The sequence below is a fragment of the Fundulus heteroclitus genome, chromosome 7 (genome assembly GCF_011125445.2).
Source record: "Fundulus heteroclitus isolate FHET01 chromosome 7, MU-UCD_Fhet_4.1, whole genome shotgun sequence".
Classification (NCBI taxonomy): Eukaryota; Metazoa; Chordata; class Actinopteri; order Cyprinodontiformes; family Fundulidae; genus Fundulus; species Fundulus heteroclitus.
Window position 1 is genome coordinate 24,049,193 of NC_046367.1, and position 27,888 is coordinate 24,077,080.

The window sequence follows — 27,888 nt, forward strand, 5'->3', positions numbered from 1 at the left end:
CAAAACTTCGATGTCTTCACTGTGTATCTGATATGCAGAAAGTCCTAAGAATGAAGAGAAGCAATTGAATGACAAAGGTGCGTCCATACTTCTGACTGCTAATATGAGTGTGGTTAAAAAAAAAAAAAAAAACATTAAAAAAGAATGGTAGACATTTGTTAAAGCACCAACTGCGGGTCCTTTACTTGAATGCAACCGTAAAGAATTAGACATAATTATTGTTGCACACAGAATTGTGTCAGGAAACAAACACAAAAAACAAAAAAGCAAAAAACAAACAAAAAAACTGTATTTCCTAGAAATATTTGCAGACTATATGTTTTATACACTCCAAGTATAAATCAGGGTTGAAAAATCTACCGTAAATCTGTTGTTTACGCCAGTGTATTTCATTTAGTATTATTACTATTATTTTATTTTGCTTGCGGGATCATTCAGATTGGTTTGGCTGAGTCACACAGAGCCAATCTAAACCGAGACCTGCCCCTAATCCCGCTGAGTATCGTTTGTCATGTTGTTTGGGGGGAAATCAACATACTTCGTAGAAGCATCACTGAGATGTTGGGAGCAGGAAGCACTGACTCACAGCGCCGGGAGGCGGAGGAGGTGATCTGAGAATGCGGGCGCGCATTTCATAATACTGGCAGACAGACGCTGCGAGCGCAGCACGGCGAACGGGAAACGCTTCACTGTCAGGCGTTCGGATGAGGAGTTTTCCGATCTCTGTCCAATGTTACACGAGCAGCTGAGGGAGACATGGCCGCGCAAGGACTGTTGAGCAGCGTTTTCTCCTGCTCGCTTAGCCCCAAAAGCATTTCCAAGAAGAAGCTGAGGCAGACCCGGAGTTTGGACTCGACTTTGATGCGGCACTGTGGCACCGAGGCTGAGGAGGCTCCGTATAAGGTCAGCGACCTTCAGCTGATTGCTGTATTTATCGCTACATTGCGTGTCAGATCGGTGATTAGGGATGTGGCCGTTGATTATCCGCGCAGGAAATCTGCTTGATTTTCGTCAAAACTTTGCAGAGAAACTTTTCAGAGTAATTTCCAGTCCCCGCTTCATGGGCAACATGAAACCCATGCAGGATCTAAGAGCTTTTTACGTTTCTGTTGTCTCTGCATCACGTAGATGTGTATGGAATTCCCTTATACGGTTAAAATAACGTAAAAAGGTTAACATTACTCTTGTCTATTGTATTTTAGTTTATATAATTTTCTATTATTTAAAAAAAAAAAAGCTTAGAAAAAAAACCTCCCAAAACCAATCAATCACACTCTTCTATTGTTGTAACCTGGTGAAGTCTCCGACTAACTGGACAGGTTTGCTTAGGTGTGGACCCACAGCCAATAGCTTGTTGCATCACTGGGATAAATCTCATCTCGGTCCGTCCAGTTTTTGCTAAACCATGTTGAATGCCTTTTAATGAGGGTGGACATGGCTAAAAAGCAGCATGTCTAACAAGACTGAAGCGACAAGAGGGGATATTTTTAAAGGTGGTCCTCTGAAGGAATGTGCAAAGCTGAGATGAGTGTTGGTGTCAGAACTTGCAAGACAAACAGAAATGTCTTAAGATTTATAGTGCCTGGAGACAAAAGCTTCACGTTACACGTTCCGTGTACAAACAACTGCCTCTAGACGTCTTTTAACTAAAAAAAAAAAAAAAAAATTGTATGTGCGTGTGAAAACTAAAGCTGCGGTGAAGCATGGTGGTGGCAACGTCATGCTGTGGGGGTGCATTGGCTCAGCAGGTGCAGGGAATCCGTTAGGAGGTGTTGGAAAGATGCCTGCAGCCTGCGGTCATGCTGGATGAAGACCTGGTAGAAACGGCAAAAGAACATACAGCCAGAGCTGCAATGGAAAGGTTTTGATCAAATCAGTTATTTATGTGTAAGACTGGTCCAGTTAATGTACAATATACCTAAATCTAACTGAGAATGTGTGGTAAAACATGAAAATTGATGTTCACAGATGCAATCCACGGAGTCTGACCTACCATGAGTTATTTTTGCACAGAATGTGGGACATATTCAATATGTGCAAAGCTAGTGAAGACATTCCCCAGAAGTCTAGGAGCTGTAAAAAAGTTATTCAATAAAGTATTGACCCAGGGGCCTGAATACTAATGCACATCCAACATGCCAAAAACACGTTATTTTTTCATTTGTAAAAACAACAAAAATCATGATTTATTTTCCTTTCACTGTTTTCTGAACATATAAAGTCCCAATAAAATTGTTTGAAGTTTGTGACGCGACAAAAGAACAGGTTTAAGGTAGAGATGCACAGATCCATTTTTTTTCCAATCCGATCCGATACCGATACTTGGGCTGAGCTTATCGGCTGATACCGATCCGATACTACTGTTGAATGAATAAATTAATTGTACACCTTGCCTTGTGAGTGAACTTACCAGTCTTCAAACAAAAGGTTAAAAAAAAGGTCCACATGCTCTTTAGCATGGCGCTTCAAGAGGTGCTAATTCAAGTTTGTGGTGTTGAATTTACCAACTTTTTGACCACCCCTCAAAATTTTTACATTGCAGATATTGCATGTTGGAGTCAGACTATCAGGTCCAAATAGCAGACTTTGTTCGGTCAGGTGCTTGCTACATGTTGCTCTGTGTTTGCTCATCGTTAGCTGCTGTGCGTGCTCTGCGTGGTGACGTAACCGGCGTCGCAAACATAGAAATGAAGTGACTAGATTGGTGATACTGTGTATTGCTGTCTATAATATTAATAAAAAAATTAAATTATCGGAATGCTGGATCGGCGTCATTCATCTGATATCCGATCCAGCTAACTAGTCAATCCAGGTATCGGATCGGTGCATCTCTAGTTTATGGTATGTGTTGATTTTTTTGCGTGGCACTGCACGCATTGGGCAGTTTGTGCATATTCTTGGTGGACTTCTTGCATAACCACTTACACATCTCGCATCAGACAAAGCAGAGCACCTCGGAGTTGGTGTGGTGGAGGAAAGCTAAGTTACCACTGGATGCGCAGCAGCTGCTTTGCAGAAAGCGCCCTGGAAGCTATCACATTACTAAATAAAACAAAGCACTAAATATCGGAGGCAATCTGCACTGTTGTGCTTCGATGTTCCCCATGGCAACACTGTTTGTTTATCATATTGGAAATATATCACTGACCTGACACTGTAATAGCCTTGCAATGAATGCCAAGTATCCGTCCTCTGGAGTTGTCAACAGTAACTCCACAGCCAGAGCTTGAATGAAGTTTGGGGGTGGGGGGATAAGTTAAAGCAGATATGTATGACACATTTTTGCTTTTTTGGATGTTTGTGCTGCTTTTTTTAAATTGCCAACACAAAAAAGTTGTGTTTTTAGAGACGCTATTAATCATTAATATTTGTTTTGAGGATGGTGCGGCTGGACTGTGTTTTACAGTCCCAGCGGAGAACAAGAGTGACTGAGATCCTTCCTGGAGACTCACATGACCATGCTGTCAGCTTACAATCACGGCAAGCCGGGGGCCTCTGTATGCAAAACCTACCTCCAAGTCAGTAATCAAAGTCACGTGTTTGTGGGTGTGCATTTAGTCAAGTTCTTCACTGAGAGGACAATAGTATCTAAGAGACCACGGCAACAACAGAGCATGGTTTCTGTATTTTCACATGAATCTGCTGCACCTCCGCCCAGTAACGGCCCCAGCGCTGCAAAACTTCCCTTTCAACGGTGACTTCATTTGGCTCGTTCACTTCCATCTGGTGTAAATGTATTCACAAACAACTGGTGCAGCCTTTGTATATGAGTTTGCATGTGTGATGCTGGGCTAATTGTAAATGTGTCATTGTTTGTACCACAACCATCACAGTTCCCTAACCAATGAAGGTTTACGCGTATTAAGGTTGAATACCTTCCAAAAAAAAAAAAGAAAAAAAGAGAGAAAAATACTGGTGCACTCGATTCAAATCTCTGCAGCCCGAGCTGAGATGGAAAACAGACACATCTGGTTTACATGAAGAAAGCTTCGACTCTTATTTCTCACAGCGCAGCAGCATGACCTGATCCTTGGCTGCAGTCCCTCAGGCACATATTTCTTCCCACCAGAGGTTTTGCGTTTGCATGGCATGGGGCTGGAACGCGCAGGGTTTGCAGCGACTGCGGCACCTTGCAATCCGGCATTTGCGCGGAAAATGTGCGAAATGCGTTCGAAAGCGAAACTGCAGGTTGTTTGCGGTCGCAAAACAAAAGGCGTCGGCCATTGTTTGGGATCAGTTTTGTGTCAACCTTACCTTTAAGTAACCCGTGTGTGGTCGCATTCCCCACATGACCTGTTTAGTCAGGAGGGTGTTCTCCCCCCTAAACAGGAGGGCACTCTCACTGAATAACCTCCATGACTTAGTTTGAGAAAACAGAATGGAAAAGGAAAATGGTTACAATGGCTTATCATGGTGCCCGATATGGGCTGCTTGTGTTTTAGAACTCCCCAGCCCAACACACCCAACAGTGCAACAACATGAGAACAATGAGCACTTAATTAAAATTTGATGAAGAATATGCAACTATGCACTGGGCATAGAGGTGTTATTTAGGCCTTTGACAGTAATAGCTTGTGTGAGATATGTGCTGATATCCTCTGCTCCTATTCTCAGCACTGTGTACAGTGTCACTGACCTCTGAGTGTTCTGCTCTCCCTTTAATATTATGACAACAAGGCACGGCGGCTCTCCTTCAGGTCCACTGCAATCAAATGTGGCACTAATTCTTTCTCTGGTTCACATCATGCCTACCATGGTTTGCTGAGCTTCGTTTGAGACGATTCTGCTTTGTTGCTGGGTTAGCCTTTGGCTATGGCTTTAGAGGATATCTGAAAATATTTCCTTCATTTGTTGTTTCTCTGTTTTTTTTTTCTTCCTTTGCATCCTTTTTTAATGTTGTCTCTGTCCAACTTTGTCAGAGGAGCACAGTGATTATAAGAGCTTTAGAGAAACATTTTTAAATGATGGTCCAAGTACCCAGATTGGATACGCTGCTTCAAAATAAAAATACCGTCATTAATTTTCCCCAAAGGAGGTTGTGATAAAAGCTTCAGAAAGCCTTGCGACCTTTAGATGGAGCGGTTCATGAATGTTTTGTATTGATTTAGTGATTTAAAATAAGAACAATAGTCACTGGAATAGAGCTCTGGATGTTTATGGGAGACAGAATATAAAGATGGGAGGATATGTCTCATATAAAACTCATCAGGTCATGTCATTGGCTAAAGAAGAACTTTTATTGGGTCATACTTTACATGTCATCTTAATCTGCTTTTGCGTCCATTAGGCGTGGGGAGGAGTATGGTTTTATAGTGCAGTAAAGTAAATATTGTTTCATTTGTCTCTGGGGATCGTACTCGCCCCCTAAACCTCCCCCCAAACATATGCAGGCCAAATCTTTGTATACAACTAAACAATAAAAAACTTCTATAGACATATTTCAGCTAGAACAGAAAAATCATGCTTTATAAAATGTTTGGATACTACCCTCCAAATGCTGGACTTCCAAAGATATATATATATTTTTATTGCTATATCAGATTAGGCAATCTTAATTACTTTGGATGTTAGACTATTTTCAGCAGATGCGTCCTTCGCAAAATTAAATTTCACACTCAAAGTTAGTCCTCTTTGACCCATTCCATTAACCGTAATTTACCTTATTTTTTGTCATTATGTGGACATCTTTTTAGCCACGTTTTTCACGCCGTTAAGAAGCAATGAAGTCTTTGGGTTGGATTTTCAATGTAATATTTCTCAGGGTGTGGATTGCAGATAATGAGAGGTTTTAGAGTTATATGCATTCCTCTGAGCGCTATAGGGAAAATGACTCATAGATAAAGCAGACGTAAAGAGCTTGTATGAAACTGGGATCTTATTAACAGGAGTCACTGCTATGAAGTGGGAATAACTGCCACACTACCGCTTTAGTCAGGCAGCAATAAATACATCACCCATTGGCACTCCTTGTAAAGATGCATTTATCGCCTTACATACTATATTTTATTACAGTAACGCAATCTCACATAAAAAAAACGGGATTCTCCTTTACCTCCCTTACTATGTGTCTCATTGTGTGTGATGGCAAGATTCGCTAAGGTCAGAGAACTTAAAAAAAGTACAGATTTAAAAAAAGGCTTTAGTTGCATTTATTAATAGAAACTGTTTAAAATAGGCATTGTTTTGTAAAATAATCAACAATCAATGCGATGTAATGTTAATTTTTAAACTTAAAATTGTGTTTGCTGTTCATAAAAGACATCTGCTAACAAACACACCGAAATCAATCTTTCAGAACTTGTGGCTTAGATGAGGCTGGAGAGAGTGGTGAAACAATCCTTCAGAGTTAGTCATCAAAAACAAAACAAACCGTGTTGAGTAGACTTAAAAAAAAAACAAAAAAAACTAATCATCTATTAATGTCAAAGTACCAAAACTGATTCATAAACAATGTTTTTTCTGAGCATGGAACACTTATCATTCAAAGTGAATGACATAAATTACTAGTGTGTCAGGATTTGAAAAAGGATTCCAGCAAAATGTATAGCTGTTAACGGTTTAAATGCATACTTTAGGACGGTAACAAACTTAAACCTTCGGGTAAATCAAGGACTAAGATATCAGTAAAGTGATATATCACATTTGCTGAATGTTTTAATGGCAATAAAGAAACTAATTGTAGAAATGATTATGTGATAAAATGTTCTGTTAAGAAACATATTTTAAAATGCTGTGTTTAAAATTATTCGACTACAGAAGGTGTGGTTCTTGGTTTTAAAAAGAGCTTTCTTTCGTCCTAGTGAATAATCACAAAATATTGCGAAAGACCCTCAAATGAGCTGAGGATCATGGGTAATGTAGTCTTGACAGTTGTTGGCTTAGTTGAACTGCGCCAAAGCTTTAAAATGGTTCCATTTGGAGGGGCTTTCTGTCAGTAAACACTTTAATCTCTTTGTGGTCAATTAAGGAAGAGGCCGACTCTTCCCGTCAGCCACACCCTGCTTCGTGCGCTTCTCTCTCTCCGACGAATGAGGGATGCAACGTTGCTGAGCTCGGGCTCCTTTCTCCGTGCTCGCAGCGACCTCTGGTTGCCAAGTGCCGCCTCCTAATTTAGTTATTCATTATTGTGGAGAGTCGCAGCGAAGTCTGGTGGCGCAGGTTAAATTGGGAGAAAGTCCGGATTGAGAAGACGCACGGGTGACTTCTGTTCTTTGGAAAACGGGGCTCTCGTGATGGGGGAACAAAGGAGCATCCTTTATCCCGTGAGTAACTGCTGGGTTTGGTTTGAGTTGCGCTCTGAGCAACAACTGTGGCTTCTGAACGTTTCAAAGTTTGTAATAATTAATAAAGAAACGTAAGAAAGGGCGCAAAATCCGCCTGTTGCCATATAATGAATTATGCTTTAACGTCTTTAATAGACCCACACTTAGGAGAAATATGTTTTATTTTAAATGTGATTGTTTAGTGAAAACAATGTTTTAATGTGTTAAAGCTGCATGTAGTTTGTGGTCATATGGTTGAATGTGCGCCGTCCGGACGTTTTAAGTTAAATAAACCGGGGCCACTAATAGATGATGTCTTCTGAAAGCAACAGAGAAAAGTTTCCGAGCGTTGCATATAAAAATGGAAATGTCTGCGACAATGTGCCTTGCAAAATCATTCATGCCTCATGTCGGGTTTTTTTTCATAATTGATGACAGGTTGCAACCACAATCATTTCTGCAAGACTGTGAAGTGGAAGGAAAACTATTGTTTTAAAACAAAAATCTGAAAAGTGTGGCGTGCATTTGTATTCCATTTGCAAGATTGAAATGGTCGCTCATTCTGTGCAAAATAACTCAAGTTCAGTCAGATTGGATGGAGAGTGTTTTTGAACAGCAATTTTCTCCTTCATAGAGACCAGTTTTTTGGAGTGCACCATTCATTCTTGTCCTGTCACCTGATTCTTTGTCAACTTTGTTGAGGATCTCTACAACTCCTCCAAAGTTACCAGCAATAGCTACTTCTCTGAATAATGCTCTTCTTGCACATGCTGTTAATTTTGAAGGGCATGTCTTGGCAGTTTGCCCATAATTCTGTGCATTTTTGGATGATGGCTTGACACTCCACATGCTGAGAATGTTTATTTTTACACAGATTCTTACGGTGGCTGACAGGGGCAAACAAGCAGCAAACGTGTGCCAGGCACATTCAGCCTGCCACACGATGCAAACTCAAAATAAAAATAAAAATAAATAAAATAGAAAAACTTCAAAGTCAGAGAAAATAGAAGCATTGTGAAAAATGCTGCAATTAGTAAAAGCAACAGCAGGTTGAAAAAAATTGGGAGTACACCCGACCCATAGGGGGACTCAGCAAAGACAAGCATGCTTATATTACCTATGTAAATATGCTGGTGTTCTATAGTATTGTAAAACGTTTAAAAAAAATTCTGAATAAAAATATAAATTTTTATTCTTTCCTCCAACTTACTTATCCTTAATGTCTTCTTAGGGCTTGCTCCCACATGACTTGGTGCTTTACTCCCTCTTGTGGACAGGTGTACTTCTATTTTTCAAAGCGAGTTCTCTGCAATAATTTTTTTTTTTTTTACTTGCTGTTGTGTTTTTTTTTATTCTGGCCGGCTGTGTGGTCTCTCACCTGCTACACCTCCTAATTATTGTTATTTGCTTCACCTGCACCCCTCTGGCCACAGCCCCTTATGTTAATTATCTGCACCTGTTCATCTGGTTTTATATACTAAGTTCCCACAGTCTCTTGCTGCCAGACTATTGAAAACCTTCTGTGTGTAGATGTCCAGCATTCATCCTTGTCTGCCTGCCAAATTACCGACCTGGTTCTTGTTCCTTGGATTTCCTTGACTCTTCTGTTCGGATACCCCATTTGGCTTCCTAGTATTCTGGATTTCGACCTGGACTATCTCACAACCAGGACCCATGTCAAACCCTTGGAATCTGTTTGCTTTCACGACACGGATCCTACCTAGAGTTGCCTCAGTGCACCGGCCCAGATCGTCACCAGAACGTCTGCCCAGGGTTGCCTGTGGGCCTTTGCCTTGAACCGTCTGCTTTTACCTGCGCCAGGGCTTTATTTTGAATCTCAATAAGCCTTTTAAATGCAAGTACAGTGTCTGGCTTGAATATCCTGTAATCTGGTATAGGCGTTTTTTTTAAGCACACACATTTGTCACAGTGGAAGGAAGTGAGACCCAAACAGTTTTGCCCAGTTCTTACGAGGCAGTCCCCCTCCTCATTTTCCTGTCTTTTACTCAGAAAGCACAGAGGTCACATTTTAAGGGGGTTTTGGTTGTTTTCTTCCACATATTCCTAAAAAAGAACAAACCAAAAATGGAAAATTGGACAAACTCAAAATAGATATAGAGAAGTAATCAATCATAGAGGGGTCAAATACCTTTGGTATTTACATTTATTTCAGCCAAGTAAATAATCCCATCAAAAAGCCATGAACTGGTCATTCAACCCAGCCCCCATCTGGCATTACAGTTTTGGAGCTTGCATCATTTTCTATTCTGTTTGGCGCATTTGGTAGCACTGTTGCCTTGCAGCATGAAGGTCCTTGGCTCAAACCCGAGCCTTTCTGCATGGAGTTTGCATGTGGGATACATGCATGTGTGGGTTCTCTCTTTGTACTCCAGCTTCCTCCACCAGTTCAGAAACATGACTATTAGGTTGATGGATCACTCTTAAGTTGCCTGTGGGTGTCTACATGCATGGTCATTTGTTCGTTTAAAATCTTGGGACCTTTCCAGGTTGTACAGAAAATCTTGCCCAATGACAACTGGAGATAGACACCAGTCCTCCCCGTGACTCTACAAGGATAAGCATGTATAGAAAATAGATAGATGGATGATTCAAGAGGCTTTTTTTTTATTAAAAAAAATTGTTTTATTTTTAATTACACCTCAAACATATACACTTCTTTATGTTGGTTCATCACATAAAACCTCAATTTATGCTTGTATTAGGACTACATAGGACTACCACAATATGTCAATAATTATATCCCTTTTTTTCCTTTTGAATTAGCTCTTGGACAAATAAAACAACTTAAATTGGCATCCTGAGCTGAAGAACATTCATGTCCTCCATGGATCTTGCTCGAGTTTACTTGATCAACGTAATCTATCCAGACATATTGTACCTTGCAGATTTCCTCCCATTGTTTTCGAGGAAGCGTTGCTGTTTTTCAACAATGCTTTGAATTAAAATTAGCTACACAGCCACATACACCTGTATCCAAGTGCTGGATATTCACTCAGATCAATGGGGGCTGGGTTGAATGACCAGTTCATGCCTTTTTGATGGGATTATTTACTTGGCTGAAATAAATGTAAATACCAAAGGTATTTGACCCCTCTATGATTGATTACTTCTCTATATCTATTTTCAGTTTGTCCAATTTTCCATTTTTGGTTTGTTCTTTTTTAGGAATATGTGGAAGAAAACAACCAAAACCCCCTTAAAATATGACCTCTGTGCTTTCTGAGTAAAAGACAGGAAAATGAGGAGGGGGGTTGCCTTGTAAGAGCTGGGCAAAACTGTTTGGGTCTCACTTCCTTCCACTGTGACAAATGTGTGTGCTTAAAAAAAAACGCCTATACCACCTGTAGAAGATGACATCTTCACATTATTTTCAAGACTGGAAAAATATTGGAGTACAACTGCACCCTGCTGGCATGTCTGGGCTCGACCCACTAAGAACTATGATTATGTGGCAGGAGACACAGCGAAATTGTTACGTCATACAAAGTCATACAAGAGGAATTAATGCGTGCCAAACCTGGCAGTCTCCATCTGCTCAAGCCATGTCTCATAACCTCTGACTTTTAAAACATTGCCACATCTCTTCCTTCTGCCGATAGATGACATAAACATTCATTTTGGTCCATAAAGATGAATAGTATTAATTGATCATCATTTGCAGTTCAGGAAACCGTTAGAAAAACTAGTTAAAGGTTCTGCCCCAATTTACCCAATAAAAAGAGAAAAGAGACGACATGCAGACAAGCTTTCTAAAATGTGCTTCATTGGCAATGCAACGACCTGTTCGGGGTGTACCCAATGACCCCTGGAGGTAGGGTGGAGGTGTTTAAGGAGAGCACCTTTAGTTGCAGGCTGATACCACAACAGTGCCAGACTGAATGCAGCAGGAACTCCTTTCTACCATCATCCATTTGACTTTCTAATGATCCAAATTAGTTTAATCTTTGTTTTTGGTGTTACATAAGTGTTGCTGCTGTAACAAAGCAATCTGTGAAGGAATAATACAGTTCAATTCAGTTCTGCATCAGCCCGTGATATCCACGGGAGGCGGTCTTATGGTAGCCAATTGCTGTACAAGCTAAAAGGTGGTAGTAATCTCTACTACTGTCCTACTGCATTTGCTTTTGACTCTACTTGCACAGCGTCAGTATATAGGGGTTCCGCAGATCCCCTGTCCTTTGCATGGAACGATGTTTGTTCTCACCCCGCTAGTATGTTAAACTAGATTTCAAGATACTGCTCTAGAGCCTGTAAAAACTAAAAACACAGCAGAAAATTACTAGCAGACCTGAACACACAGAACAATGTTGGTCCCTGATTGGATAGGGGGCGGTCTCACAAGTACAGCATATTTTAATAACTAATATCTTCAGCCGATAAATCATTTTATGCTGACCTGTTGTGTATGACCACTCTTATAGCAAGCTAGAATTAGGTAGCCTAGCATTAGGTAGTGTTGGCATGTCCTGTAGCTCCTTCTGTTTTATACTGCATGGCTTTGAGGTCTCTCCTGTACATATTCAGGGTGCTTTAACTAGCTGCCCACAACCTTCTCTGGCATTCATTTTTACTCAGAGTCTGACAACAACCATGAATGGAGCCACCTTGCTATTAAAGATTAAGGATCCTGCTCCCATTGAGATGCTGCACAACTGTAATGGAAAATGACCCAAATCTTGCTGAACTGACCCGTCCCGTCCTGAACAGATTAGGTACTAATGGAAAAGGGTCATTGTATAGAATCGTTTCATTCATTGCAATATATTTAAGCATTTATTTTGGTAAAATTTGATGAAAATGATCAGTAAAGGATTTTCATAAAGTAATGTGACACGGTACGGCCTACGGAGTCACAGGAAGGACTGCTGACAGTCATTGACACACTCCTCCCAGAGGGTAGGCCCCAATCATTCATGGTTAAAGAAGCTGGCTGTTCACAGAGTAGCATGTCCAGGTGTATTAATGGAAACTTTGGGGGCACTAGCAAGAAAAATAACTGCAGCCTTAAGATGATTGTGAACAAAGCACATTCTAGAGTTTGGGTGAGGTTCAGGCATGGATTGTGGCTGGGGTCAGGGTTTAAAGAGCCACCACTCACAAAAGAAACCTGGACAAGGCCTACAGCTGTCCCATTCCTTGTGTAAAGCCACTCCTGAACCAGAGAAAATGTCAGAAACATCTTACCTGAGCTGACAGGTCAAAAGGACTGTACTGTTGGACAGTGGTTCACACTCCTCTTTTAAAATCAAGTTCTCAGACCGTGTAAAGAAAAGTGGAGAGCCATAGTAAGTTGCCATCGCTCCAATATATTGCTCCCACAGTCAGGGATAGTTTGGGCACCCTTGTTTTTATTGAGTGTCAGTCAAATTCAAAAGTTCTTCCAGGAAAAAGATTTTTACTGTAGCTGCAAAATACAATTGTTAAAATTACCATAAAATAAGAATCTAAAATTGATCAGTGTGTTATGAATATATAGTAGGCCTATGTTAGTGACATTTTTAGAATCAATAAGATAAATTATCTTTTTGAATATATTTAAGCTAATTGAGACCGTACTGTTTAATAAAACCTGAAACTATCAAGACAACTAAAAAAACTATACCAAGCAATCTGTTAAAAAATAAAAAAAAATAAAAAAACAAGGCTCTAATATATCTTTTTCACAGTTGAATAATCCTGTAATTCTGTCTGCATTTTCAGTGTGCTTCAGCGCTTTGTTTAAATGCCAACTGGTGGTGCAGTAGGTAGAAGTTTCCGCTCTTCCACAGTGTTTTGAAGTTTGTTGCTCTTACATCCTGGAACCCTGGTCTCGACTCCTCTGTGAAATTTGACTGACGCCATTGCCTCCGTCTCTTCACGCAGCCTCAAACTGACACGATGGTGTTGACTTCAAAACCCTGTGTGGGCTTAGCTGTGGTTACAGAACCTGTTGTTGCTCTTGTCATTGAAGACATTTCTTTGACAGTGTTTTGGTTGCTGCGAAGGAGTTGATGAAACCTGGAGCTGGATAGATCCCTGTGACATTTATACTCCCCCTCTCATGCCTATGTGTATGAGTAAAATATTTCTGCTACTGTAGCTCAGTCCTAATGCTTGTTTGAATGGAAGTGAGCCCCCTTCAACGTAAGCCTTATCCTTATAATGAGTTACTAAGCCTCTTTGGAACACGACTCAAATGATTGGCTCAATAGATGTGGATCAAAGCACTTTAATCTTCAGCATGAAGATGCTTAAAGGTTGAGAATGTAAAATCTGATTATGTGCCCCTGTTTCTGCTACTGGTGCTAAAGGTTCAGAATTGCCTTTAAAGTCTTTTTTTTTTTTTTGATTCGTTATAATAAAATAATTTAATATCCGCAGTGAAGCAGACTTGTTAAAGATTAGGCTTGAAGTGAGACGCTAAGTGTTGTGTAAAAACATTCACTGCTAATAATCTGTTTTTTTGCAAAACTGTATAATCCACACAACTGTTGGTGAACATTAAATTTTTTTTTTACAGTTTTTACAGCTGAGATGCTGGAAGACACTTTTTGCATTTTTCAGATGTGAGTTAAATAGATGTTTTGGCATACCAAAGGCCTTTTTTTCCCACACTTACATGTTTCAGGTGATCAAAAAAAAACTTTTACATAAGACAAGGACAACTTGAGTAAAGGCAAAAAACTATTTTTAAATGATCATTTCATCTATCAAAGGAGAAAAAGTTATCAAAACGAAAATGGCTTGATGGGAAAACATAATTGCCTACCTGTTAAGTTATTATTATTATTTTTTGTTGAATGAAACCAGCCCCACCCAGGCCTAATTACTGCTTGACCTTTAGGATGAGTGAACCACCGTGAGAGCCATGGATCGGGGGTAGATCTTCCCAAGAATGGCCGGCCAGCCAACATTACTCTTAAAACATCTTTGAATGATTCCATGACTGAGGAGACAAACTGTCTATTGCACTCTATGCATTGTACATAATGAAGAAGAATGTCTAAACCCTCAGTTAAGTGATCCTGAGATGACGCACACTTGGGCTACGCCGCAATATTATGACAAGATACATATTCAACTTGTGCATCATCAAACTGTCATGCAATGTGTTCTTGTGGATGGGCCCTTTTGCAGACATACACATGGGAGCAGCTTGAGGAAGTGAAACGTGATTTATTAAATAAATCAAACAACAAAACTTACAGGCAGGCGAAACAAGGATCTGGAACGTGACAAGGAGGAGACCAGAACAGGGGTAGCATAATGAGCAGAAGACTAACTAATGACGGGAACAAAAAAGAAGGAAGCAAAAAGGACATATAATAATAGTGAAGAGCCGACAACACTGACAGAACTGTACATTCCCCAGGGATTGTGACAGAAACGCGTGATGGCAATTGTTTCAACAAGCCTGGCATAACCAGTTATTAGGGTTACCTCAAGTTGCCTTTTGTCTGAAATTTAAATTTATTCGATGATGTGAAACAGTTAAGACAAGCCGCAGCAGAAGAAAACTGTAAGGGGTGCAAAAGGTTTTCGCTTTAAACGTGACATGGCAGCATTTACCTCCTTTATTAAATGAATTATTTCTGTGTTTCTCCTCAGGGTGACATCACCTGGAACACATCGTTAGGACCCAGCGTCTGCCTGAAGCCGGTACCGCTGCAAAGCCTCTCAGAGCTGGAGAGGGTCCGTCTCCAGGAAGTTGCCTTCAGGCGACTGATTCGGTGTCACGACCTGGGCTGCCACATCACCATTCCCAAATGTACTTCTCTTCTCCACGCACACTCACGCAAAAAAAAAAAAAAAAAAAATTCACATCTGCAGACCTCTTCTTATCCATTAAAATGCGAAAGCATGGACTGATACAATCACTGGGGATTCTGAAAGATATGCAAAAGGCCTTTAAATAAATGTATCTTTAATAGCCATAGCATAATTTGACACTGAAATTAAATCTGAATACATTTATTCAATGATTAGGAAAAAAAATTGCACTTCAAGAACCAATCATTCTCAACAAAATCACCAGTGCCACAGTGACTGGCTCCCCTAACAATCTCAATAAAAATGTATTTGAAGCCTTTAAAAAGGTTTAAACAGTAATCCATGACTTCCTATTTCACAGGAGTACACAATGTGACACAGAGGTCTGTTTCCCTTTGCCTCTCTTTAAAATTAGAAAAACAATAAAGGCTGCCATTCTCAGTAAAGTAGATGACTGCTGATCTTTATAAATCAGGAGGATTGTTACTTGCCTAAACATGTTCATCTTCACAATCGAAGCAATGTTTTCCAAGTTTTGAACATCTGTGACTGTGACAAAAAGGCTGGACAACAACCCAAGTTTATCTGCCAAAAGAAGAAGAAAGACAAAGAGAGCCTTTTAAAGAACTAGAGCAATATCTTTCAGTTGGGTTTATACTGTTGTAATACAATTTACCTGGGGTTCAAATAGATGTTCAAGCGCTGCAGACGTTCACGTCAGTCGATTAACCGCGTCTACTCATGGACACAAACAAAAGTATGTGTTTACTTCAACTACCACATTTGCCCCGTTTATTTTTTATTTATTTAAAGATGTAAGCAAAAAATAAAATCTTAACATCGCATGGTGGTATCGCATTGCACATATTGTTCCTCACTACTCCATTACTTTTCATCACATCTCTGCCTGACCTCTTGCATCTCGATCCTTCAGATCTAGATCAGGGGTGGGGAAGAAAGAAAGTCCGAATCAATCCAGCTGGCATAATGCAATGTTGGCCTGCTGTTTTGATTGCATGGTAGATGAACTGTAAAAGTCCTTTCTGACTGCCATGTTGCTCATCACTGATATCGCAATGATGGTTGCCGATTTGACGTAATGTGAAACTTGAAATTCTCTTCTGTCCTCTTACTGAACCTGGAGAGAGGCAGTTAAGTTTCTTTCATAGTTTCTTTCAAAGTTTCTTTCAAACTAGCTTCAGGCTGTCCAACTTTTTAAAAAGCTGATCTTCTTAAAGGTATTGAAGTTATTTTAGAGGCACGGTTTACAAGGTGAACTGTATTTGCCCTGGTAACGTAACAATGATATTGATTGCTTGAGATATTTACCTAGCAAATTTTATGCTTTTTTTTGTTCTCTTCCATCATGCAAAATAATCTCTATGTGGTTTTAATGGGATTCCCACACTGATTATCTGAAAAGTAATATGATTCCCCTCCGTTTTTTCCCCCTAAAAGTATATGTACACTGACCTGTATGACCTCTCGAGTTATGCAATCATTTGAACATTCAGTTTAAGAAGTGACGCAGTGGTGGAACAAGCCTGTACAGGAGTTAAATAAACTAAATATGTGTATTTACTTTTGCAGATGGCCACAAGCACAAGACGTCTCTCAGGAAGAAGCTGGATTCGTTATCTAAGGAAAAGAACAAAGACAAAGGTAATGCTGCTCAAGATAGATCAAGTTTAAACAGTAGAGTTGTTCAAATGTATCCATAAAGACGATTTCATGCAAAGATTACAGCATAATGCCATAGCTGTAAATCCCCCTCCTGAGTCGTTTTCAACCCTGTGGAGATAAACACAGTTGTATTTTAGATCTGTGGGAGCGTCTTATTAGTTTTCTTGGCCTTGTCAGGCTTTGACAATTTAAAAGCTGCTCTTATCCTTTTTCCGCTGAAGCCGAGCACGCTTGTTGCGCCAGCAACTCTCTCAGCTGTTTATTCGCTCGGAGCTGTGAGTGATCAGAATCTTCCAGTACAGAGGAAGCTGTGATCTTCAACCACCACGCTGCCCCGCCCGCTGCAACAATGTGGCAGGAAAGTGATGTTCTCCGTCAGAAAGAGGCAGTCGAGGGAAAAGAACTCAAACAATCTTAAGTGGAGGCTCATTCGTTGCAGCTTATCCCCTGGCATTCCCAGCCCCCCTCCCTCTTTCCTCCTCCCCCCCCCCTCCTCAGTCTTTTGTTTACAAAGGCACTTGGGAAAGTATGCACTCTCTGAATATTAAGTGCAAGCCCTGCCATAGGCACTTTTTCTTTATTTTTAGTAGAATTTATTTAAGATTTGCAACCTAATTTTATATGGATACTCCTGAAAATAATACAGAGGATAGAGTGCTTTGCAAATGTATTCATACTCCTTGACTTTATACAGATTATATCATGTTAGAACTGCAATATATTTTATCAACACAGACCAACACAAGGTCGTGCATAATTCTAAAATGGAAGGGAAATGATATGTGACTTTTAACATTTGTCTCAAATAGAAATCTGAAAAGCACGCCATACAATTGTATTCATCTGCCTATACTATAAATGAAACCCAGAGCTGCAATTTTCCACCAAAATTCATACAGCAGATAAAGTCTCCCTGTCGGTAATTCAATCTCAATACAAATGCAACTGTTCAGTCAAGGCTTCAGAGTTTCTGTTAGAGAACAGTACTGAAAAAAATGCATCATGAACATCAAGAAACAAGCAAAACAGATGAGGGATAAAGCCGTGGGGAAGTTTAAAGCAAAGCTAGATTCTGAAATATTATCCCAGCTTTGAGCTTCACACAGAGCACCGTTCAATCCGTCATGTAGAAATGTAATTAGAACGGCCCAACTGCAAACCAACAGAGATGTGGCCGTCTACCCGAGGAAACTAACGGCATGCTCACACTGAATGCGGTGCAGATACGTTTTGCGGCGCCGCAAGGGACCCGAATAATTAGAAATCAGTGTGTCCACTCACATCAGCCACGTGCGGTTGTGGGTCCGGTTACCGAGGCCGGGCGGAAGAAGAAGAAAGTTTGACCGGCGGCCGCAGCGACCCTCCTGAATTTAAGCAGCCAAATAGGAGGCGCTAGACAGGATAAAGTTCCAGTGAATTTCAAAATAAAATCACCCCACCAACCTACGCTAACTTGACCAATGTAAACAAAGCTAGCAACACAGAAACACAAGGGAACAGAGGGGCTTTTTGATAAATAGGAAATTTATTTGTATGGATTAAAAGTTTTGCTCTAAAAAACAAAAACAATTGCTGTTTTTAATCGTTTATGAGGGATAGCAACAGAAAGGACCATGTGATCTTCCGTTCTCACGAGCGCAGTCTCCGCAACTGGAGCCACAGCTGGCCGCTGTTTTCCTAGGAGCAGTGTGAGTGAGGGTTTACGGCAAACCGGAACCCGCACCCTAGTCAGTGTGAGCCCAGGGTTAGTGGTCGGGAAAGGAGAGCATTATTCAAAGACACATCCAAAAGGCTCAGGGTACCTCTAAAGGAAGTCCAAAGATTTTCAGCTCAGGTGGGAGAATCAATCATATCTGACCCTATTGGAAGAGTTGCAAATGTAAAGCTATGGCTGAAAGAAAGCCATAACAGTTTGCCACATTCTGTACAGGAAGACCGCAAATATGAGGAAGAAGGGGCTCCTTTTTAGAAGTGACAAAATTCTGCTGTTTTTCCAGCATACAAAAAGGAGAAAAGGTGTAAACTTAACACTGCACATAGTCCTGGACACACCATCCCAAAGCTGAAACATGGTGATGGCATCATCATCCCTGTGGTATTGGTTTCTTCAGCAGGGACAGGGAAGCTTGTTAAAATGTCTGGGGTAAGATACATTTAGCTAAACATAGGGAGACCATGCAAGAAAATTCATTAAAGGCAGCAAAAAAACAAAAAAAAAACGTAGGACTGGGACTTAGGTTCTTACAGCAGGGGAACGGCATTAAACATTCAGCCAGAGCTACAAGAGAGTGATCACATCTGAGCATATGTTTGTGTTAGAATGGCCCAGTTAAAGTCCAGGTCAAACTCATACAGAAACATCTGTGGCCACACTTGGAAAACCTTATAGATATGTTTCCTATTAAATCTGGCTTAGGATGAGCTACTTTACAAAGAACAAGAATTTCAGCGTCTAGAGGTGCAAAGCTGGCGCACATATGCCCCAAAAGACTTGTACTAATAGGTTCAATTGCAGCAATAGGTGGTTCTAGAAAGCATTAACTCAGGGCACTGAATACAAATCCATGGCATTCTTTTCAGATCTGTATTTGTCAAAAGGTTGAAAACCTAAATTTTTCACAGTTATACCCTATTCTGTGGTCGTCTGTCCTATACAATCCTCATAAAAGGGGTTTAAATTTATGATTTGAAGGGTAAAAAATGCTTCTGCGAGATGCTGTAAACTAGACGTGACTGAAGAAAAATTCAGAAGCTTTGTGCCAACTTCAGCTTTTAATACTCCATGTCCTGCTTTCTGCACACACAGAGACTTCGCCGCAGACGTTCGGCATACCGCTGTCGCACGTCATAACCAACGACGTGCAAAGGCTGCGGCATGACCACCTGCAGGAGGAGCACAGTAACCCCACTGAATTGATGCTATCCTTCCTTCACCTGTCCTCTAGCTTCAAAAGGACTAACAAAGAGCTCTCCAGCAGCAACTCGTCGCTGAGCTCCACCCCCGAGAGCCATAACGAATCTCCCCTGCCCAGCACGCCAGACACGGCCTCACGAACATCCAGGAGGGTAAGCCGCTCTGTCAATAAACCGGACTCACTGATGTAGAACAACAGGGGCTCCGTGTGATTACAGCCGCTCTGCAGTTTTCGGCGGGAATTCGTGACCTTTTTAGATATTCCCTCTGCGTGCAGACGACGCGGCCTTCAAATGAGCGCAGCACACACATTTTCCCACAGCTGAGCCGGCTGGCTCTCCAGTGACTACACGTTTGTCACCCTTATGACTGACAGGGTGGAGTGTCTGTGGATTGCATCACGGACCTGGACGATAACCAGTCTCGGCTCTTGGAGGCCCTTCAGCTGTCCCTGCCGGACGAGGCAGCCGGGAACAGGAAAAAGATCCACGACAAAAAGTTCAGCCTTAACCCCATTTACCGACAAGTGCCGAGGATAGTTGATCTTTGCTGCCAGCACCTGGAAAAAAACGGTACCAAGTTTGAAAGCGTCAATCATATTCTGAATGCTGGTGAGGTTCGCTGCCACTTACAAGGCGTTCGCGTCTTTGTTCAGGCTTGCAGACCGTTGGAATTTTCCGCATCGGGAGTTCCAAGAAGAGAGTGCGACAGGTAACCTTCTCTCCTTTGATCAGCTGCCTCAACATTAGACAAAAAAATAAATAAAAAATCTTTGGAGCACTGATTGTGACATTTCATCTAGCTTCGTGAGGAGTTTAATCAGGGGTGGGAAGTGCACTTTGATGATGAGCACTGCGTCCACGACGTCGCTGCTTTGTTGAAGAAATTCCTCAGAGACCTGCCCGACCCGCTGCTGACAAGAGAGCTCTACACGGCTTTCATCCACACGATGCGTGAGGAGCACACAGACGCATGCAGTCAATGACAACATGTACTCACCACGAGTGTCGATGCAGGGTCAATTCTGGACAATTAAAAGATCTACGAGAAGCGTGTTTAGATAATACAACCAAAAAGTTTGGGAATTAAACAAATAGGGCACAAGTTTTTCATTTATTGCATTTTACCTAATCCAGGCACGTTCAGATATAGGCATCCATCGGGCCGTCGAAGATCATGAAATAAATCTTCGTACCCGGCAAAGATAATCGGAGTAAATATGAAATGAGTATTTCAGTCCAAACCACCACAGCCTGATGTGAACACTTAATTACCCCCACCACCCCACTGTTAAACCACATCTAAAATGTTCTCAGAACACCGAGTTCAGTTTCAAGAGTTAAAGTTACTGCCAGATTTATAGAATCAAGAAATTAATTTCTGACAGCATGAAGCGGGCTAAAGGAAGCTTAAAAAAAATCACATGTCATGTCCAGATCTTACGAAACTCAGGAACAGTTGGGAAACAGTCGTGGGTATCTATCACAAAGGGTTTCAAAACCATTTCTAAAGCTTTGGGGCTCCTGACAACCACAATGAGAGCCATTACACACAAACTGCAACATCATAAACCATAGAAGTAAAGATGGAAAAAATGTATTAGGGGATACAGTTTTTCACTAATATTTGGTTCAATCTACTTAAGCAAGATACAGAGAAACTATTTTCTTAGCCATTAATAACCTCAGATATGGCCTATTTGATTTAAATTTGCTTCCTGGCACAGACAGCTCTTTTAAACATAGTGCAAAAAAATGTATGCCCTCTGGTATATGGTGTATGGTCAGATTAGGCAAAGATTGAGCTTAATGGCCACGATAACAAGACATTTTTTATGAGTAGCTGAGGAAAGGATTTAAAACCCAAAAGCACTCGACGTACTGCCAAACATGGTGGTGGCAGCATTGTGTTTTACTCTCAGCGATTGTGGCCCATTGCAGAAAGTAGATGGATTAACGAAGAAGGACAACCTCCAAAGCCCTCAACTTCACCTTAAATCTAGAGTTAAGTTGTTTTCCGACTGGACAATAAACCTAACACACACCAAATTTGGTTTTGAAAGGGAAAAAGTCCACTAAGATGGCCTGCCGCAATATCAACCCTATTTAAAATCTGTCTGCTATTCTTATAATATTCTTCAAATATGGGTGTGTGCCAGGAAACTAGCTAAATTAAAGAAACTTGAACAATTTTATTGATCACAGTCACCAAATATCAAATCAGGGTTCTGCAGTAGACTTGAAGGCAAGAACCTGTGGTGCAACTTGCGATGGTACATTTAGCTAAATAGTAGTTAAGGGTCAAGCATTTAAATGCACTTGTTTGTTTAATTTTGATCAGTGAAAATTCATAATAAATTCAAATATATGCACTAACTATTAGCCATTATTATTATTCAAGTCACTGAAGATGTTTGCTCATTCTGCCCCGTAAAAAGAACTGTTTAGATGTGCCCATTCTTGCCAGTGGTTAGCACATATAAGTCTTTCACCAGCATTGTACAATATTTTAGAGCAAACGTTTGCATAAACTTTAGATCGTGTGTTCAAACTGACTGAAGTTGATGTGCTTGTGTCTCTGCAGTGCTGGATTATTCCGAACAACAGAGTGCCATCCAGCTCCTCGTGTTTCTGCTCCCTCCCTGCAACAGCGACACGCTGCAGCGCATCCTCAGCTTGTTGTCCACCGTGTCCTCGCGCGCTGAAGACAGCCTGGACCCAGAGGGACGGAAGGTAAAAAAATAATAAAAATAAAACTCTTTGGTTGAGTCAAATGAAGCAGAATCTGTTTTCATTACCTCCAAAAATATGAATGATTTCCCCGTTTCTTAGCAGTAATCAGCTCTTTTATGTTAATTACAAATCTGTTTTATTGCTTAGAGATGAAAGCAAAAGCCAAAAGCACAAAAAAAAAAACACATTTAGCCATTAGAGAGTAATTTGCGTTCTCGTAAACAGACTGTTCCCCAGATTTATTGCGATGAATGCCAGCAGCCAGCAGAGGGCAGCTGGACAGATGTGCCTTGCATCTGCAGCCTCTAATTTGAAGAGATCGCCGTGCCAAAACAGCAGCGGCGTTATGCATGATAATCGATTATAATTATCTTTATCAGATGATTCATGAACACTCTCTGCTCAAAGCACCATGAGCACGCAGACACCAGACTTCTGTGAACATCCCTCTGTTATGGCCTAATTTGTTTTTTTTTCCTGTTATAAAGCCCCGTACCTGTGAACATGTGTGAGATTATGAGGAGGCATATTAGGAACACTTAGCATCTATTTATTTTCATCTTGCCACGGTGCACTGACCGGGCATTATATAATTCTAGATAATTACCTTGAGATGAGTAAGGTGTTGGACTGAGGATAATTTGAAGCTGCATTTTAATTTGGTTGGGACTAAACACGCTGTTTTAATGAGCCAAATAAATGTACTTCTTTAAATGTATTCTATGTCGATATTTTCTCTCTTTTTTTTTTTGTTTTTCTTCAGCATGGATATTCTTCAGCAAGGCGAAGGCAAATTTATTTGTAAAGCACATTTCAGTACAAAGACTAAAAAGATAAAAACAGTTGGACTACAAACTTAAACTAATGATGTTTCAGTAAAACAGTTTAACTAGAACAGTCGAAGGAAATCCTAAAAAAATGTGTTTTTTAATCCTGATTTAAAAGAACTCAGGCTTTCAGCACTTTTACAGTTTTCTGGCAGTTTGTTCCAGATAAGTGGAGCATAGGAACTAAATGCTGCTTCTCTATGTTTGGTTCTGGTTCTGATTCTGCAGAGTAGGCTGGAGCCAGAAGACCTGAGTGGTCTGAAGGGTTGAGGCACTGATAACAAGTCTGTGATGTATTTAGGTGCTAAGCCATTCAGAGATTTATAGACTAACAGAAGTATTTTAAATTTTGCCCTAATTAAAAATCAAAAGTTTCCGTCAGCATCAACCACCTGTGCTGGTGGGCCAGATCAATCTTGAATTGCATTCGGGGGCCGCACATAGTTCATCCAGGTGCCTCAAACGGCCCCCGGGCCGCACTTTGGACACCATTACGGCAGAGCATTCTTGAAGGGAGAAAGCTGTTTACATTTTCAGTCTTCACCCAAGAGTCATGTTCACAAAACAGACTTCTTTTTTTAATCGTACATGTCAATGATTACTCATTTTATTAAGGACGTTTGTGGATTTACTACCCAATATATTCTATCATCCTTTTTTGGTTAGATCCCAGGAAACAAGATGACATCACGCAATTTGGCCACCATCCTCGGTCCCAACCTGTTGCACAAGCAGAAGAACCCAGACAAAGAGTTTGCTGTTCAGAGTTTTGCACATGCAGAGGAGAGTACAGCCATCATCAGCGTTGTCCAAAGGATGATCGATGCCTATGATATGCTGTTCATGGTGAGTAGACCTACGGGGCATTGGAACGGTTAGAGATAAGGCGGAGTTTAAGGCAAACAGAGTCCCAGTCTGGGCTTGTTTTACGAGCCGTTCTTAAGCTTAACAGAGTGAAAGCACCTAAAGAAAATGTAAACGTCAACTTAATAGACCAAGAGAGGGTTTTATAAAAGCTTATAAAACAAAGCTACGGCAGTAAAGTAAGTTTGCTTTTAGTCCAGAACCTTGTAAAATGAGCTTTTCTCTACGAGCAATGCTGAGAAAATGTGAGGCGTCTCAGGAGGCTTTACAGTCCCTGCCTTGCTTTAAGATAACATCATCTCTAGATAACCAACCTCTGCCACTTTTTTGTCTTTTTACCAGACGGAAATTATGTTCTAAGAAAATACCTTACAAAGCCTTTCTCTTGTTCAAGGAAAACATCTGCACCGCTATTTCAATATTACAAAAGTAAACGTGTTGATGCAAAAGACAAATCCACAAATTGTATGAAGCTTGTTATTATAGAGTTTAATGCTATTTATTAAACTGCTGCATTTGCAGTTAATGCATATTTATTTGATGTTATTGTTAAATTAATATTGTGGTCATTTATAAGACTGGACTTTTGCTTAACCCAGGTCCCTGCAGATCTTCAGAATGAGGTGCTGTTTAGTTTGCTTGAGACCGATTCTGATGTCGTCGAATATTTGCTGCGAAGAAAAGCCTCACAGTGCTCGTAAGTTCCCTTTAGTTTTCTCTTCACCTGCTTTGTCTGCAAGATCCCTGGTCCTTTTTTGTATGTTTTATGAAGGTTGTCGTTTGTTTTTTTTTTTCTCTGTGATTCTTTGCAGGGATTCAGGCATTCTCAGACCAGAGGACTCATTTTCTCTGACTGAGAGCTGCATGTCCAGTGACTCCCTCAAAGCATCCAGCGGAGAGGTGTCCCCTTATGACAATAACTCTCCTGTGCTGTCAGATCGACTGCTACTTAAGGACACAGAGGACAGCAGTTTGAACTCAGATAGGGATTCGATACGCCCCAGGCAGTACAAGCTAAGTGACCGTTCCAAAGACGGATCAGGAAGCACTTCGCCAACCCTTTCCGCTGACAAAGGTGAACTCAATTTCTTTCAACATATAGTTGTACACTGAAGTAGTTTTACTTACTCATGCCCTGACACAAATTGGCACAAGAGGCAATGTGGGTTTCCGACCAGACCTCAACGTGTGAGCCAGTGGAGTTTGGAACTGACCCACGGACTTTTAGTCTTTCTGGCATCCAGGAGGACAGAAGCCAGCAGGATAAACACACTACTTAAAAGCAAAATTATACTCAGATCTATAAAAATGTGCTCAACAATTTTTTTTTAAAGTTATGGGTCATTTTAATTCTCTCAAAGTTGGCAACACTTTGACAGTAAAATTTGATCTCCATCGAGAAAAGTTAAAGCAAGGAAAGTATTTTTACTGGCCAATAACTAATAACTTAAGTAAGTATACTGTTGGGGACTCCATGGCATAACTGCACATAATTGCAACGCTACAACCTGAGATGTTAATGTATTTCAATGGGATTTTATGTGATAGACCAACACAAAGTAGAGAGATAAGGTTGTGGAGAGGTTTAGAGCAGGAGTTGGGTTATAAAGCAATATACCAAACTTTCAAAATCCCACGAAGCACTGTTCAATCCATCATCTGAAGATGCTGAGCTGAGCTGAACTGTAAAACTATCATAACAAGGTTTTTTGTTTATGTTTTTTTATTATAAAAAAAACTTGGCAAACTCTCCAGCTATTGTAGTAGCTAATACTAATTTATCTTCCAACAGGAACAATGCAAATATCAAAAGAGATGTGTCGATTGTAGAGGACCAAAATGCATACAAAAGAAAAACAGAATACAAAGGACAAAAATAAAAATGTTTAATGATACAAAAGCAGAAACTTAGAAAAACAATGTTTAAGGTCCAAAATAGAAGTCCCAAAAATGTGAACTGAAGATAATGAAACTAAATAACAAATCAGGAACATGGAGGGAAAATGACGGAGGGCAGAATAGGAGGGGGTAGACAAGAGCAGGACTGAGTATAGTGCAGTACACTTAATAAGGAGATTGGAAACAGGCAGATTGAGGGAAGGTGATTTAACACTAATGAAGCTGAACTAGACACAAATAAACTATAAACAAGGGGCTAAAAAGACTATCATTGAGCTAAGAGAACTAAATCTGAATTAACAAAGAACAGGACACAAGAGGAAACTAAGAAACTAAACACAAAGGAATGAACTAATATGCGTACATTTGTTTTCTGATAATAATGAACACAGAGAAATTACCTTAGTATGGCAAGATCTTTTAATCACTAATAATAGTGAAAAAAAACACAAATTAAAACCAAAGGCCAAACAATCAAGGATCATAAGAAACAGAAGCCAGCCTAAAAGAAAGTCACCACTAGTTCTGTATTTCCTGCTATATATCGCCATATATTAAAACTGACGGTCTAATCCTCTTTATTCTCCTGCTTCTCTCAGATGCCTCAGCTGATTGTTTCTGGGACACCTGGCATGAACTGTTTGGGAAGGATTTTATCAGCCATCAATTTACTGGTAACAAAATCTCCTCTGTTTTCTAATTGCTTGCTTCACACGGCCTTGGAATGTGAAATAAATGCAAAATGTCCACGGATGATTCCCAGCAGGCGGCTCCCTTGGAGATGCCTCCGAATGTGACTCGTATGGATCGTCGGAGGGACTGAGCAGTCACCAAGGCAACAACAAGCTGCCCATCAGAGCGACACAAACACCATTGGGCGTTTTGGAGAGCAGACCACACCTCCCAGCGACTTGCAGCAGCAGTGATCCTTATGACCACAGAGAAGAGAGGCAGCCAGAATCATTGCATCAGTCACTGAGCAGCCAATCAGGGGCTGTTAGCTCAGACAGCTCAGTACAAAGGACAGGACGCCCTCCATGTCCAATATTTATGGACAGAACAGAGGGTTTGTCTCCACGTCAGTGTTCTGGACCTTTAAGTGAAACTTCAAATTCTCGCTGCGCACTCTCTGTCTTTAAACATCAAGCTGATGTCCAAACCTTGCTGCTGCCCCAGCAGAGCTCTGCCCTCCAGACTGTAGATGCCGCAGAGAAAAAATCTGGCCCTGACTGCTCTAACTTACAGACGGAGAAGTGGCATGTGTGGCAGATGATGTCAAGTAAAAATCCAGAAACCTTGCCAGAAAGTTTGGTGTGAATCTCCCTTCTTTGACAACAGAAAAAGATTATGTAATGACTGTTTATTTAAATGCTGTAGGAAAAAAATCAACCTATCTTTACCTTTTATTATTCAAAATTTCTAGAGCCTTTTGACCATTTTCATATGTTTGTTTTAAATATGACTATTTTTGTTGTTTTTTATGATGTTATTGTATTAATAATGTTTTGTAGAAATATTTAATACAGAGAAAAACTCAATCATGAAACATCTGTAGACCATGTCATAAATACACTGCTGTGAAAAAAGCTATGCGTCCCTTAAATTAATCTTTTGCTTTTGCTTTTTTGGTGGAACTTAAATGACTTTATATTTTTATACATGTTTTTATATCAGATAGAAATAAGCTGAGTAAAATTATCACATAATTATTTTTATTTATTAAGCAAAACAGACATCCAAACCAATAATTAAACCAACCAAAATATTGGTCCCACTTTGTAAATCCTGAATTAACAGTTTCACTAGCCACACCAAGACCTACTTGCTGCCAGACCTAGATATTAAGAAAACACTTAAATAAAACCTGACTGACACCAGAAATTAAACGTATATATCGAAATAAAATTTCATCAGGCCCAGATCTAAAAGAATTTAAA

General features: G+C 40.4%; 1 protein-coding gene across 3 annotated transcripts; it reads left to right on the top strand.

Moving 5' to 3' along the window:
• Positions 1 to 528: 528 nt before the first annotated feature.
• Positions 529 to 27,537, top strand: LOC105933642 (rho GTPase-activating protein 6). 3 transcript variants are annotated; one of them, XM_021321882.2, is made up of 13 exons: positions 529 to 903; positions 14,871 to 15,030; positions 16,623 to 16,694; positions 19,522 to 19,781; positions 20,006 to 20,201; positions 20,285 to 20,340; positions 20,432 to 20,582; positions 22,213 to 22,361; positions 23,855 to 24,034; positions 24,652 to 24,749; positions 24,865 to 25,127; positions 26,551 to 26,625; positions 26,718 to 27,537. In XM_021321882.2, exons 1-13 carry the CDS (start codon positions 757 to 759, stop codon positions 27,266 to 27,268), a joined length of 2,358 nt encoding a protein of 785 aa, XP_021177557.2. In that variant the 5' UTR covers positions 529 to 756; the 3' UTR covers positions 27,269 to 27,537. The 3 variants fall into 3 exon arrangements, with proteins under 3 accessions (XP_021177557.2, XP_012728714.2, XP_012728715.2); XM_012873260.3 differs by having other exon boundaries at positions 530 to 903; positions 26,715 to 27,537; XM_012873261.3 differs by lacking the exon at positions 529 to 903 and adding an exon at positions 6,964 to 7,262 and having other exon boundaries at positions 26,715 to 27,537.
• The last annotated feature ends 351 nt before the right edge of the window (positions 27,538 to 27,888 follow it).

What these genes read in the sequence shown, in the direction of transcription:
- LOC105933642 (XM_012873260.3), top strand. Translation starts at nt 757, where the DNA reads ATGGCCGCGCAAGGACTGTTGAGCAGCGTTTTCTCCTGCTCGCTTAGC. An exon ending in CCTCACGAACATCCAGGAGG is followed by an intron (nt 19,782 to 20,005) that starts GTAAGCCGCTCT and finishes TATGACTGACAG; the next exon opens with GGTGGAGTGTCTGTGGATTG. An exon ending in TGGACCCAGAGGGACGGAAG is followed by an intron (nt 22,362 to 23,854) that starts GTAAAAAAATAA and finishes TTTTTTGGTTAG; the next exon opens with ATCCCAGGAAACAAGATGAC.